Here is a 15,130-nt window from a genome sequence, read left to right as displayed (position 1 = left end):
TTAGCCAGTCGTCTAGATACGGAAAGATGTGTATCCACTTTTTGCGCAGGAATGCCGCAACAAGCTACATGCAGTTTGTGAAGACCCTGGGTGCTGTTGAAAGTCCAAAGGGGAGCACCGTAGACTGGAAGTGACAGCAGGACACTATAAAGCGGAGAAACCTCCTGTGGCTGGGTCTTACTGCCACATGGAAGTAAGCGTCCTTGAGAGTGAGAGTTGCGTACCAGTCTCCTAACTGTAATACCGGGATAACAGAGGCCAGGGTTACCATTCTGAACTTGGATTTCACCACCATCTTGTTGAGGTCCTTGAGGTCTAGAATGGAACAAACCCCACCCTTGAGTTTTGGAACAATAAAATACCAGGAATAAAACTCCTTGCCCCTTAAGTGTGAAGGGACCCTCTCTACCGCTCCCTTTTGGAGAAGCGCTAACACCTCCTGGCGGAGAATGCCTTCGTGAGAGGTGTCCCTGAAAAGGGATGGGGCAGGCAGGTTGGAAGGGAGCGAGCCCAGGAAAGGGATAGTATAGCCATCCCTGACTATTCTCAGAACCCAGGCGCCGGTGGTGATTTCTGCCCAGGCACGGGCAAAGTGGGATAACCTGGCCCCAAACAGGGGGCTGGGGGAAACTGGTGCGCAACGCTCTAGAGGACCATCAAAACGGGTGCTTGGACTGTTGAGGGGGGTCCTGACCAACCCCACGGGGGTTGTCTCCTCTCGGGCGGCGACAAGGAGCTCTGGATGCAGACGGGGCCGCAGCCGCCCCTGTCCCCACTGGAAGCGTGAGGACAGCATCTCCAGTAATCCCCATGGAGGACCTGGGACTGCATTCTGCCCTGTTGTCTGTAGGGAAGCTGACGTCACTGAGGAGCCGGCGTGTGGACTCCCAAGGACCAGAGAGTGGATCTTGAGCGTATGGAGCCTTGAGTCAGCATGCTCGGAGAACAACACTTTGCCATCAAAGGACAGGTCCTGAATAGTAGTCTGGACATCAGGAGGTATTCCAGACACCTGCAGCTAGGCACCACGACGCATAACTACACCCGACGCCATGGTACGGGCTGCAGAGTCAACAGCATCCAGGGAAGCCTGAAGAGCCGTGTGGGTGATAGTTCTGTGGTCATAGCCCCAAACTCTTGACGCGCCTTGGCGGGGAGTTTATCTTTGAACTTATCCATCACCTGCTATGTGTTATAGGAGTATCGACTCAGCATTGCCTGCTGGTTAGCAATGCGGAGTTGCACCCCACCAGTGGCATATACCTTACACCCCATTAAACAGAGGTGTTTGGGTTCCCTAGCCTACAGGGACGGCCCTGATTGCGGAAGCCTCTCCTTCTGGGCCGCGGCCTGGACAACCAAGGACCCCGGGACAGGCTGGGAATATAGGTGCTCGTGCCCCAACTGCAGGACATAACAGCACCTCTTGTCTGTTACACGTGCGAATGATCACGCTGGTGCCGGGAACAGGATCTATGCTGTGACAAAGCCCTCGAGGATCCTGATCTGAAAGAGCCCACATCCGAATCTGAAGAGTAATCAGACTCTGGCCAGGGTGGCATCGATGACGAGTACCCCGTCACCATCCGGGGGGAAGAGGGGGGTGAACCTGGCCATGGATTCTAGCTTGCCCGCATGCATGCGGTGAGGTCGTACAGGTGCTGGAGCCAGAAAGACAGGCTTCGGGCCTGACTGTGGCGCCGACACGGTGCACATGGACTACGGTGCGGAGGTCGGTGTCGGTTGCAAGCACGGAACTGCAGAGTCCAACTGCCCCAGAGCTGGCGCCCCTATCGGTGCCGCCATGGGCGCCATGGTGGGTAGGACTGAAGGGGCCAGAGCCGTGGTGGCCGCCCTAGAAGGGATCTGCGGCACCAGCAATGGTGGTACCGGCATGGCCCACGAGGCCGATGCCGGTACTTGCAGCAGTGCCAAAACTTGCAGTGGTGCCGAAGAGGCTGGTGCCAATGACTGCAGCGGCACCCCGGGCAAGAGGCCCGGTGCCAGTCCTTCTGACGGTGTCATTGATGGTGCCACAAGGCCTGAGTAATACGGCACTGGCGCAGCTAAGACCAGTTCCGGGAAAGGTCCCAGCACCGAGGGAGGTCAAGTCCAATCAAGCGCCGGGTGAGGCCTGGCAGCCTGTGCTGAGACTGGCAATGACAGAGGTAAGCGGTACTGGTCCCACAGCATACGTGACTGGTGCCAACCGATCCAACCAGTGTGGAGGAGAAACCGGTGCCAACATGGCTCCCAGCATAGAAGACCTCGGCCACTCCGCCTCAACAGACGACGGAGGGGAGGTATTGAGGCTGATCAAGTCCTGCGCCACCTCAAATGTGTCCGGCATCGAGGGATGATGCGAGGGTAGCTGACCCGGACTGGATGGTCGGCCTGCTCGCTTCCGCCGCACAGCAGCACTTGGTGATGTCTGCACCGGCGACTCGAAGCAATGGTATAGGCCTGACCTGGACTTCTGGCTCAGAGACCTACCCCACGAAGTCTTTAGTTTCTTCGTCGCTGGGGAATGAGAACGGTGCCGAGCCCTCGGTACCAAAGTCCACGCACGGGATGGGGTGTTGCGCGTCGACACCAGCGCACTGCGCACCATGGAGTGGCCAGTCGGTGCTGGTTGTAGAGCCGCCTCCATGAGGAGAAGCTTCAAACACGATTCTTGCTCCCTCTTCGTGCGCAGCTTGAACGACTTGCAGATCTTACTGGCATCTGCTAAGTGGCCCTTACTCAAACACTTTAAGCAGCTATCGTGAGGGTCTCCCTTAGGCACGAACTTAGCGCATACTGCGCAAGCCTTAAAGCCTTACAGCCCTGGCATTCCTCACCCACGGGGGGGGGGGGGGGGGGGAGGGGGAAGGAAAACAAAGAACTCGCTAACTAATTAAAACTATTTATAACGCTACAATGACCATCATGAGCAGTAAGAAAGAACTGAGGTGGGGGAGCACCGGCAGGGATACTTATGCTCCGCCATAGTGGCGCCACTCCAGAGGGCATTCTTGCAGGCACTACGGGTACCGCTAGGGAAAATGCTCCGGAGACACGGTGCACACACCTGATTCGAATGGACATGAGCATCACTCGAAGAAGAAAGGGATGGGTCCTCAGGCAGAGGGGGCATGTTGGAGGCTAGCCTCCTCCAATAGTTTGTTCACCCATCACTCATGGGGAAAAGATTGCAGTGAGACGATATAAACAAAAACAGCAGTGTAAATAGGAGGGGCATTGCTTAAGCATATAGAGGGCAGTATAGGTATATACCCTAAAGTCCAGATGTGTCTACTCCATATGCTTAAGCAGTACAATCACTATCTACACTGCTATTTATACCCATGCTACAGCAGTGCATATATGGAAAAGGCTGCTCTAAGTGTAGACACAACCTTAAAATTACAGCCTCTATCATCAATAGTAATTGTTCATCCAGACTGGAAGATAAAATGACGACTCCAAGCTGACAGACTTATATAGTTCAGATTTATATAAGGCAATGGATTGGAAGTGGTATATGAAATTCACAGTAAGCGAACACAAGTAGTACCTGGTGGTGGCAGGTAGCCATGAAAAAGAACACTGCCACATGATGAGCGTTCCAGCTCTTCACATAAGAGTAGTCTTCTTACTAAACAAGATACATATATTAACATCAAAAGCAAAGAACTTCAATGAAGTTTTATTTTCTAAGAGGTTGATAAGATTTGAAAATATCTGCTTGAATACTGTCAACTTCAGCACAAATAAGTTCAGCTCATAATTGTTCCAAATGTTAGAATCACAAAATTATTATTATGGAAGTGCCACAATTAGGAACCACATAACTTTAATGCAAATAGTTACCTAAAGGAGTGATTCCATAAAATTCAGCTTCATGCCTGAGAACATTAATACTCACTCCCCTGGGGGGAAAAAAAAAACAAAGAAAGGAAAGCAATGCCTTGAAAATACAATTTTTTCCTTTAAAAAAAAATCAAATATTTTTTTCCAAAGCTAGATATTATATCTTGGAGGGTTGTAAAGCAAAAACTAGAAATATGAATTTCCACAAAAAATATCAAACCCCTAAACTTCCCGAAGCACCTTTTTAGTAACTTAACACAGTATTTCCACTCCAGAGTTGGACTCAGTCTGTAGCTAGAGATACAGTATCTTTCTGGGTACGGATTACTTCAACAAAAAATCCGATTAAAATGTATTGTACTAAAATGGCTTAAAAATACATAATTTTATTTTATACTTTTATTCCGTCACTTGCATGAAACATTAAGCTAAGGAAATAGGACCTGAGTCTACAGATTAGACTGTACTAGTAAAGGACTTACAAAGTATCAGTCAAATCCCAGTCACATGACAGAACATCCAATTGATCAGTTGAATCAGAAAACTCCTCTCAGAGGATTTTAAAATTCCTACCCATGTGAACTATACTTAGAAGGATTTTTAGAAGAATTAGAACTTCTTACCGTAAGTCTAGCTCTTTTGTACGAAGAAAATTTAAGATGGGTGCAAATGCCGCTGGATCTCTATCAATAAATATCTACAAATAAAAATAGTTAAGTTATTCTTCTTGCCTTAAGAGTTAGCTTTTAAATAACTATATTACCTAGATAAAAATCACTTTCAGAACACTCTTTTGAGGTGCCCATCAATTTCCAGGCCCATTATGGTATCCAGAATTTGGCCGTGTGAGGCACTCAGCTAACAAGGATTAGCCCAGAATATTTAGAGACAAATAAAGCAAGAAGTGTCTTCTATATTTTCCCTACATAGGATATGTCTACACAGCCATTAAAATTAGGGATGTTAAATATCAAGTAATAAACTAATCGAATAGTCGATGCATTGTGCATCATCTACTGGATTAGTCGATAGGGCGCCTCCACCTCTGAAGTGTAGTAACAGCCCTACACTGTTTCTACACTTCAAAGGTGAAAGCACCACATGGAGCTAAGGATCAGCTGAGGACACCCCCTCTGATCTTGGGCTTCATGCGGCGTTGCCGCTTTGAAATGCTGTGTGCAGCCTAACGCTGGGCTCCCCATGGTGTTTCAAAGTGGCAGTATCACATGGAACCCGGGATCAGCAAGAGAGTCCCCAGCTGCCTCCAGGCTCCACGTGGCACTGCCGCTTTGAAACCCCGCATGCAGCCTGATGCTGGGCTCCCACAGAATTTCAAATAAGCAGTGCCTCATGGAGCGGGGGATCAGCAGGGGAGTCCCTTGCACATCCCAGGCTCCACTAGGGATGTTAAATATCAGTTAATTTAATAGTTGAGTAACCTCATGAATTTTTTATTGGTTAGTCGACTATTCTATAGTCCCCAGGGGTGGGGCCAGCAGCCACTGTATCAGAGGCAGCAGTGCAGGGTGCCAGGCAAGAGCAGGTCCATGAGGGGAGCCGGTTTAAAAACCGGCTCCCCTTCTGGACCTGCTGCCTGTTGCCCAGTGCTGCTGCCACTGATAAAGAGGCAGCAGCATGGGGAGGCAGCAGCCTCTGTTTAAAGGGGAGGGTGAATTTAAGCTCCTAGACCCAGCAGGAGCCAGAACTGAGCCGGGCTGCTGGCCAGCCTGCAAAAAATGTATTGGTAAGGGTGGGGGGAGGGAAATGTGTAGACTATAGCATTAACCTATAAGCTTTTGCTTATTGGTTAATCAACTACACTATTACATCTCTAGGCTCCACGCGACGCTGTTGCTTTGAAACGCCATGTGCAGCCTGGGGACACCCCAGCTGGCGGTGCAGCGCTGCATTGAGCCAGGTCTGGCGCCAGGCTCCAGATGGCACTGCTGCTTTGAAGTACCTCCTGCTCTTTCCCCGCCTTGCTGCCTCTTTCTGAAAGAGGCAGCGGGGGGGGGGGGGGGGGGGGAAGAGGGAGGGAGACAGGGAGAAGAAACTAGTTGACTAGACTGTCAACTATCCAATAAGCAAATGCTTATTGGATAATCGACTAGTTATTCACCTCCCTAATTAAAACCCACTGCTGGCCCATTTCAGCAGACTGGGGCTTGGACTGCCAGGCTGTTTAATTGCAGTGTAGAGTTTTGGGTTCAAACTGCATACTGAAGTCTGGAACCCTTCCATCTTGTAAGTCCTAAACCATGGGTTGCAGCCCAAGCTTAAAGTCTACCCTGCAATCCAAGCCAGCTGGCAAGGGCCAGACATGAATGCAGTGTAAACATATTCATAGATTACACAATGCAGCTCTGACTCTTAAACACCACCCTCCCCCAACACACACACACAGTCTTATATACCCCCCCCCCCCCCCCCGACACACACACACTGCAAGCAGAGCTTTACCTGGAAGGAGAGAAGTGACAGATTTCATCAAGTCCAGTAGGGACTTTGCTACTGATTTTACGTAGAAGGGACTCAGATATTAAGGAGATGAATAGCAATATAAATCTCTAGAATAGACTGAAATTTTGCAAGTCTATCTGTAAAGATTGAAATTGTGTGCAACTCTTTCATGAGCAAGAAAAATATAATTCATCATTGTCATCACAAATGCAATCTTTTAAGTTCAAGAATGAAGTTGTGTGTGCTTGGTCTAGTATAATTTTTTTTAAAGTGTAAGCCTGCCCATCCATCATTGCTATGAGTTTAGTTTATAAGTCTGATTAATGGAAAAAAGTTTATTTGTATATGAAGTATCACACATTATTCAATGTAGATGCGAAAGACTGTTATAGCTACTTTGTAATGTTTTTTGTTTATATTAAATCTAGCAATACTTTCAAAGTCATAGAAAGGCTCAACTATTAGAGAGCCAGATGGATGAGGTAATATTTTTATTGAACCAACTTCTCTCAGTGAGAAGCTTCCAAGCCAGAACTTTTAGTGTCTAGCAAAATAATAAATGTAAGTTACCAGGCTCACATGAAAATGTTGTGCAGGTTTCCTTTGAAGATGAAGAATGATAGGTCAGATATAGATTGATAGCTTTGTCAAAAGTGTTCACCCATAAAGGCATTGTATTTATGTCTTGCTACAACAATCTACCCAGCCCCTTTTTTTGTCCTATAACTGCAGAAGTGTTAACCAGCCACTTACCTTAGAATAGTCTCTTATAATTTGTGCAAACTGTTTATGCTAAATAACCTGTTCCACTTCGCAATTTGTTGTGACAGTGGGAATAACTTTCCCAAATATTGAACGTGTGACTAGAAAGCTTCTGAAGTTGATTCAATAAAAGATATTACCTCACCAATCTTGTCTCTAATATTCTGAGACCAACACAGCTTTAGAGACACTGCATACTTTGCATACTAAACTTTGTAAGTTAAGAATATCTTTTCTGATTATGGCTCTCTCAGTTTAAAAGTGTTAGTTTTAAAAAAACTGAGCAAAAAAAGCAATTACAGTAAACTTCCGATAATCCAGCACCTTTAGGACCCATGGGGTGCCAGATTATCAGATATGCCAGACTATCAGAAGGGGGGGCTATGAGGGGTCTAGGGTTGTATTGGGGGATGCCACCCCAGACTCCTCATAGCCCCCCCCTTCCAATAGTCCGGCTCTGCCCCAGGCGTCCCCAATTCAGCCGCTGCTGGTCAGTTTCAGCAGCAGCTGAATGGGGACGCCTGCGGCAGAGCAGCTGGGGTGCTGCTGGGTTGGTCCAGTAGCGCCGCCCCTTGGCGCTGCGAGATCAACCCGGCAGCACCCCAGTTGCTCTTGGGGATGCCTGGGGCTTCCTGGAGTCAGATGCTGGTCAGTTTCAGCAGCGGCTGACTTGAGGACTCCGGGGGCAGGGCAGCTGGGGTGCTGCTGGGTTGGTCCGGTAGTGTTGCTCCTCGGTGCTACTGAACCAACCCGGCAGCACCCCAGCTGCTCTGCCTCAGGCATCCCCAAGTCAGCCGCTGCTGAAACTGACCAGCAGCTGACTCCAGGAAGCCCGGGGCAGAGCAGCTCTGCCCCCGGCTTCCCCAATTTGGCCGTTGGTCAGTTTCAGCAGCGGCTGAATTGGGGAAGCTGGGGGCAGAGCAGCTCCAATGGTCCGGCTGCCCGGAGCACTTCCAGGTTCCTGATGGTGCCGGACCATCAGGAGTGCCAGACCATCAGATGCCGGACCAATGGAGTTTTACTGTAGTAAGTCTAAATCATTTACTTATGGATCTGTAAAAGGAGAAAAAAAGAAACACTGGTGTAGCAATATGCACATTCCTTTATCTTCCTTTTTCATCCATATTAGAATAGAGTCAAGAACCATGAAAAGAAAGTAGATGAGAGGATCTCTTTCCTCCTGTTTGTTGACCATCATGTTCACACCTGCAAAACTTCATTTCACCTACCTGGAAATACCTTATTTTCCTATAAATCTAAATCCCTCACTTTCTTCCAAGTCTCTGCTACTATTACAGGACAGTTAAAACTTCCACAGCTTCAGTTTCCTTTACCAGTTAAATTGTCCATGCTGCCAGTGGTGTTTGAAGTGAAAAAAATACCCGTACCAAAAGAAAAAAAAAGCACAGAACTACCCCTGCTCTAGGCACTCATTATGCATGTATTAGAACCCATTCATTATGCACCCAGTTCTGACAGTTCACTGTGAAGTCCCTTCCTGAGATATGAAATATCCTATTCGGTGTTACAGATGTTAAATTGCTAATCAAGTAATAGAATTAGTTGATAACGGTGGGAAACTGCAGAACCGGCCCCGGGAGCTAACTCCACTGCAGCTCTGCCTTTTAAATGTATTAAGATCCTATTGGCAGAGCTGCAGCGATTTTAATACATTTAAAAGGAAGAGGTGCAGTGGGGGGGAACGAGCACGAGTCAGGAATCATCTGATTCCCGGCTCACACCCAATCCCCCCACTACGCCTTTGCTTCCTCTGTCACCCTGTGGAGACAGTGCTGGGTGGAACCAGCTTTTAAGCAGACTCCCCCCCAACACCAGCTCCTGCTCCCCTCTCTTGTTTCCTCTCTTTGATAGAGGCAGCAAAGGGGGGAAAACAACTATTCAATTGACTACTCAATTACCCGATAAGCATATGCTTATCAGGTAGTCCACTAGTCGCTTACATTCCTAATATGGACAAAATTTTCAAAAGCCTCTAAATCCATAGCTGTGATGGGATGGATACACCCCACACTAGAGAGAGGGGGGTAAAAGGCCTATGGATGGAGGAAGCCCCACCCCTTTCAACAAACTGGGCATGTTCCCAGTGTGGGAACTGTATAAAAGGCTTAAGGCCAGCTCATTCAAGGGAAGCTGCAGGCAGGGAGGGAGTTCAGGCTGGAGCCAGCCTGGTTGGCACAGTCGTCCTCCGAGCAGCAACCCCAGCAGCAGACCCAGTCGCAGCTGCCACCAGAGGAACAAACCAAGCAGCTGTCCCAGCCACAGCCCTCTCTGGAGCTGCAGATCCCCATTGAAGGTGCCACTGCCGCGATCCCAGACACCACCCTAGGACCGGGAGACAACCGCAAGGTCCAGGTACACCATGCTGCAATCCAGAGACTGAACCACCTCCAGAGACAGTAGGAAGTGGCCCAGGGCAGAGGAATACTCTCCTGGGAGCACAGCATGCTGTGGGCAGACTTCCCGCTGAGTTGGCGGTGCAGTCATCACTGCCAACAGGGCCCTGCGTCAGGACCCGGTGGAGTGGGAGGGCATGGGCCCCCCTACACTCACCCCAACTAGTGGTTGGCTCCCCAGCAGCCAGGAAGAGCACACCGGCTATTCAGGCCTCTAGGCCACAGAACTTTTAGACTAGGCCAGTGGGCCATATTTCCCCTGAAAAAGGGGCACCGAATTGTGAGGCTGGTATCACGGGGGGTGTCGCACCCCATAACAATGGCACTTAGAAGTCTATGCCCCACTGACTTCTAAACTACTTGAGCACTTTTGAAAATGTTACCATTAGCTTTTGAATTAAAATGTACTTCTCTGGGTCTTCTGGTTGTGGTCACCTGACAGAAAAGTAACATTGGTATACAGGGGTAATTTCTCCTGGCCTTATTATTATTTAAATAATTCTTAAAACATTAAGACCTTTTAAAGAATGTAAAGCATTTGGTCAGATGTTAGTCTGATGTATTTATTATACCCATATAACTAATCTATGTATCAGTAATACTCTAACATTTCAGAACTATCAGTATTGAGCTTCAGTATAGAAGCTACTTCTATTAAGGACCCTATTTGAAAATAAGTGCTTATTCTTATAATTATCAGTAGCATTACTCACAGCACCAGTTTCATCTTTAAGTGTTGAAATTCTTCCACTCAGTAAACTGAAAAATAAAATATTTAAGTTACAATGTAGTCTAGAAGAAAAGAGCATTAAACATGTGCAGAAATATTCTGACTCTCCATTATACAACTAACGCATCTATAATTCCATGAAATCACCTAATAACTGTGCATTGTCAAGGCTCCAAGTTTTCTGGGCAATATAGTGTCAGGAATTCATGATCTCTGAAAGGACATTAATGAAGAACTCATTCAGAGACATCTTTTCAGATGGAAGATGGAGTTGCAAGACGAAGTTGCAAGACAGGAGGGGGTGGGGGGCAGGTCCTTCCCTGTGCTGCCTTCTCTTCCATGTGACAGGGAACCTAAGTTCCCTGGCTTCTCATTAAACCCTTTTCAGGGGCTATTAAACCCCATGCAGGGGCTCAGGGCTACAGCAGGGAAAGCTCTCTCCCCCCCCCCCCCAATCCTTGAAGCTGCAGGGGACAGTAGGGAGGAGGCCCTCCCCACCAGCCCCAGCATGGAGCTGTTGCGGGGAAAAGGGGTCCTTCCTCACTGTCCCCAGCAGGTAGCTGCCCAGGTAAGCCTAAGCCCCAACACCCTGCCCCACCTTGAGCCCATCCCTGATCCCCCTCCTGTAACCCCAAACCCTCATCCCTGGCCCCACCTCAAAGCCTGCACCCCTAGACTAAAGCCTATACCCCCTCCAGCACCCAAGGTCCTACCCCAAAGTCTATACTGCCTCCTGCATACAAATTCCCAGGCCTGAGCCCCTCTCCAAGCCGGGAACTTCCCTCATCCACTCCAAACCCTTCATCCTTAACCCTTGCACCCTAAGCCCTGCCCTCTGACATGGTGTTGTACATCAACTCTACAATAGTGCATGTTAGAAAAATCATTTTTCACAGGACTGGGAAAAAATAGAGGGAACACAGCATCAGACAGGAGACCATCCCCTGGAACTCCATTTTCTCCATGGATTCAGTGTAGCTGACAGAGGCACTACTGCCCAGCACCCGCTCGTCTTCTTCAAACGTGAGGCAGAAATCCATTGTGACATGAAAAGTCCGCCATAGTTTCTCTCTCTATATAGTGGGTGAAGATGCCAGTTGCCAGGAAAGAGAACTAGCAACTCTAACAAACAGTGCTAGGTGAAGGCAGTGCTGGATTAGCTACTAGATCAGCGGGTTCCCAAACTTTTCCAAATGGGTACCCATTTTGACAATTCAGGAAGACATGGTGACCCAGGGCAATTAAAAAAAAAAAAAGTGTGAATGGCTCCTTAAGAGCCACCTGGGGAGACACCTGGTGACCCTTTTGAAATGTAATGGCAACCCATATTTGGGTCCCGACCCATAGATTGGGAAACCTTGTACTAGATTAACAGGGTCTATGCCCAGAAGCCGAAGCCTGCCGGCTATTAATATATTTAAAAATCAAAAGCAGTGGAAGAAACCCAGCGTGAGCTGGGACAGCTGATTCCCAACTCACGCAGGTCCCCCACGTTGCGCACCACCCTTTTAAATATATTAAGAGCCTGTCTACTCTTAATACATTTAAAAGGCTAAAGCGCAGGAGGGACCCAGCACAAACCTTCTAAATGTATTAAGAGCCAACAGGGCCAGGAGTTAACCCTGCTGCAGCTCCCCCAGCTTATCGACTAATTAATGGAAAATCCATTGACTAGTCAATTGGTTGATTAAATTAAATTTAACGTCTCTAATCTAACTCCATTCCTGGCACAAGCCCCCAGACATGGAAAGTCCAAGCACTCCCGACCAGAAGCCATGGAGTGGCAGGCTTGTGCCAAACCCTGGTCTCTGGAAGATGTGCTGGGCAGATGAGGTGGCAGAAGCCCCAGAACTCTGACCCTGGCCCCTCACAGAAGCCGGTGGTGAGGGAAGCCCCAGAAGCTGGACCTTTACTATGTTCCTAGAACTGGAGGAGCTCCCCAGCATACCTCAGGACTATGGTGTAGGGACAGAACTTTTCCAGTCTTGGGGCCACTTGGGAGGGGGCAGAAAGGAGCAAAAGGAGTTGTGGAGCTGCACGGAGGGGAAAAGTGGGAAGAACCCAGGGCTGAACAAGGGAAGTCCCCAGAAAAAAAGCAAAAAAAGGGTGAGGCTGCAGAAAGAAGCGAATGTGTGTTCTGGCCCAGGGCAGAAAGAACTTATAGCTAGGAGAAACTATGCTTTTTCCTAAAAATGACAACAAGCTTTGGATATTTGGGAGGGTTAGACACGACAAACTTAAGATTCAGATTTTGAAGGCTAGTTACTGCAAAAAGCAAGAAATATTTTTAAAATATTTCATTGAATATTCTCTCACATATGAAGACAAAAGAATTTAAATATCTGACTACTAGTTCTCCCAAGGGTGCAGCACAGTATACAAAATGATGAATATCATGGAGAAGTCAATACAGTGCTCCTGTTGACCACTCTCCTGATACAAGCACAAGCAGACATTTGAAATAGAACTCAAGAGGGAATACATTTTAAATCAAGAGAAGGATTTTTAACACTGTATAATAAAAATGTGGAATGTATTGCCACTAGATACAATGAGGCAGGCCAAGGGCTTGCTTGGAGTCAAAATACAGAGATAGGAAAATATACAGTTATATTAGATAAACAATTTTTATACATTCAATACACAAACCACTGACTGATTGGAGAAGAGATAGGACAGAAAAATTAATCATATGGACCCTTTATTCCTTCCTCCCAATCTATCTATTTGGAACAAGTTTTTATATGCTATGAGGAGACCCCAAAAAATTAGAGGGAAAAAATTCATGTGTCAAATCCAGGTTCATAATGGGGAAACTAGCAATTTTAATTAGACACACATTGTGCAACAGCAGTGGAAAAGGCGTATACTGCTGATCTAACACAGGTCTGGCTCAGCTTCACCCACCCACAGCACTGAATACCTCAGGAAGATGAATGATCCCTTCACCATTCTGTCTTCCTCCTGCACTCTGCCCCAATTGTGAGTGGAGGGAGTTGTGATGATAGAAAAAAATATATAATAATCAAACCCTCATAGTGTTGTTGATATAAAATGTTTTTTAATGCTAAGTAATTTTATTTAGTAAAAAGTATTAACATTTGAAATACCTGGAAAAAAAGGAATCTGGAATCCACATTAGTGTTTGTCTTGAGGTGCTGAACCTGTAAAACCAAAAATTAAAAGATCAAGCATTGCAGATACAGAGTACTTAGATGAGTTTCAGTTTTTTCAACACTACTTGAAAGAAGCCTAGACATACACTACACTGCAAAAAAACAAAAACAAAAAAAAACCACCACCCCACAATAGCAAGTCTCAGAGCCCAGGTCAACTAACTTGGGGTCACGGCTCATTCTATGGAGCTAAAAACAGCTATATACATATTCAGGTTTAGGGTGGAGTCTGGGTTCTGAAACCCAGGAAGGAGGGTGGATCACAGCCAGAAAGTCCACAATGAAGTCAACATAGGCTTCAAGACTTACTTCCATGGGTGGTCTTTTATTTTTTGTTGTTGTTGGGTTGTTTCTTTTTGGGTTTGGGGGTTTTTTGTTTTTGTTTGTTTGTGTGTTTTGCCACCATTCATATCCTTAGAGGTCAGACAGTGGTTCGGAAAACAGATTCCAGAGTGTAATCCTTACTGTGTGCGAAAATCTTAAAAGATGTGAAAAAACTATATTATTCTCATATCTCATTTTTATTATGGCAACTGAAGCCCCAAATCAGGACCCCAATCATTGTGCTAGACCCTATACAAAAACAAACAGTGAGAATCTCTGCTCCAAATATCTTATAATCCACAGACCTGCTCTTGTAAACATTCAGGCCACTTGAGTAATTTTATACAAAGAACCAATCAATGCTAGTATTTGCAATATTAATTCCTAAATTAAAACATGCAACAAACTTAGGGAGAATGTCAGTAATAATGACAAGGCAATAAGTAAAAAATATTTTAGAGTATGCTTATAGTATCCGTATTTATCTGCAACCGCTACTTATGTTTAATTGCCTACCAGTGTCTAGGGTTGCCAGGTGTCCGGTATTCACTCTACCAATTATACTGTGGCTGACCCCAGGCTCCCTGCAGTGCTGCCCCTTTGAAACACCACAGCAGCAGCAAAGAGTGGGGGAGCAACTAGTTGACTCTCCTGTCGACTAGTCCTTAACATCCCTAGCTCCTTGCCTGCCATAGTAGCTCTAGCCTGGCTGGAACAGCCCCTATCTGCAATGAACCCAGCCTGACAGCCCCACCTGCAGCGGGTGTGCGGGGGAAGGCTCTAGCCCACCCTGATTAAATCGGTAACCCAGTTAAATATAAAGTTTAAGCAATTAACTAAACAAATGGAATTTTATATCCCTAATGCTTATCCAGATGGTCTTGGAATTCGTTATGCTTAATGGTAGCGTAAGGAAGGGTAAATTATCAAAATAAAGGATCATTAAGGTTCCTAAAATACAGCTCCCACTTAAAAAAAAAATTGTTTCACCCAAAGGATGCAATTCCAATATCGTCATTGTAGGGAAAGGGACTGAAGAGAGGAAAGTTGAGGGTAAAGTGCCAAAATACCATTTTTTGTATAAAGTGTCACAATGTCTGTAAAAGAACAAGTATTTTATGAATTCATCCTTTTACTGGATCAGCTTCATATTTCCAGTGCCTACATTTCCTATTTATTGAAGGAAAACATTAGTTTCTAACACTGCAAAAAGTAGAAGCACAAAGATAATATAAACTCTTCTGTACTATACACAATGAGGACTGTCTGTAGTCATTCAGTGGTTCATTGTAAGCATGACAATGCCAAATCTGAACAAAGATACAACAGTGTGAGTACTGAGCATGAACATGCAAAATAAGAATTTATTTTTCTTGCCACTAAAAAATTTAAGCATGGCCTGTTGTTATTTG

At 46.4% G+C, this 15,130-nt stretch overlaps 1 protein-coding gene across 2 annotated transcripts in view; it reads right to left on the bottom strand.

Moving 5' to 3' along the window:
* KCTD3 (potassium channel tetramerization domain containing 3) overlaps window positions 1–15,130 on the bottom strand; it is a 76,564-nt gene that overhangs the window by 52,647 nt on the left and 8,787 nt on the right. For both annotated transcript variants that reach the window (XM_006137347.5, XM_006137346.5), the window contains exons 2-6: window positions 13,329–13,382; window positions 10,202–10,247; window positions 4,476–4,549; window positions 3,853–3,911; window positions 3,557–3,637 (exon numbers count right to left, since the gene is read on the bottom strand). In XM_006137347.5, the coding sequence (XP_006137409.2) occupies window positions 3,557–3,637; window positions 3,853–3,911; window positions 4,476–4,549; window positions 10,202–10,247; window positions 13,329–13,382 (314 nt within the window). The remainder of the gene's footprint in view (window positions 1–3,556; window positions 3,638–3,852; window positions 3,912–4,475; window positions 4,550–10,201; window positions 10,248–13,328; window positions 13,383–15,130) is intronic.

This window comes from Pelodiscus sinensis, chromosome 3 (genome assembly GCF_052426305.1).
Source record: "Pelodiscus sinensis isolate ZL-2025 chromosome 3, ASM5242630v1, whole genome shotgun sequence".
In the NCBI taxonomy this organism is placed as follows: domain Eukaryota; kingdom Metazoa; phylum Chordata; order Testudines; family Trionychidae; genus Pelodiscus; species Pelodiscus sinensis.
Note: the sequence above shows the minus strand (reverse complement) of the source record. Positions and strands in the feature narration are given on the sequence as shown.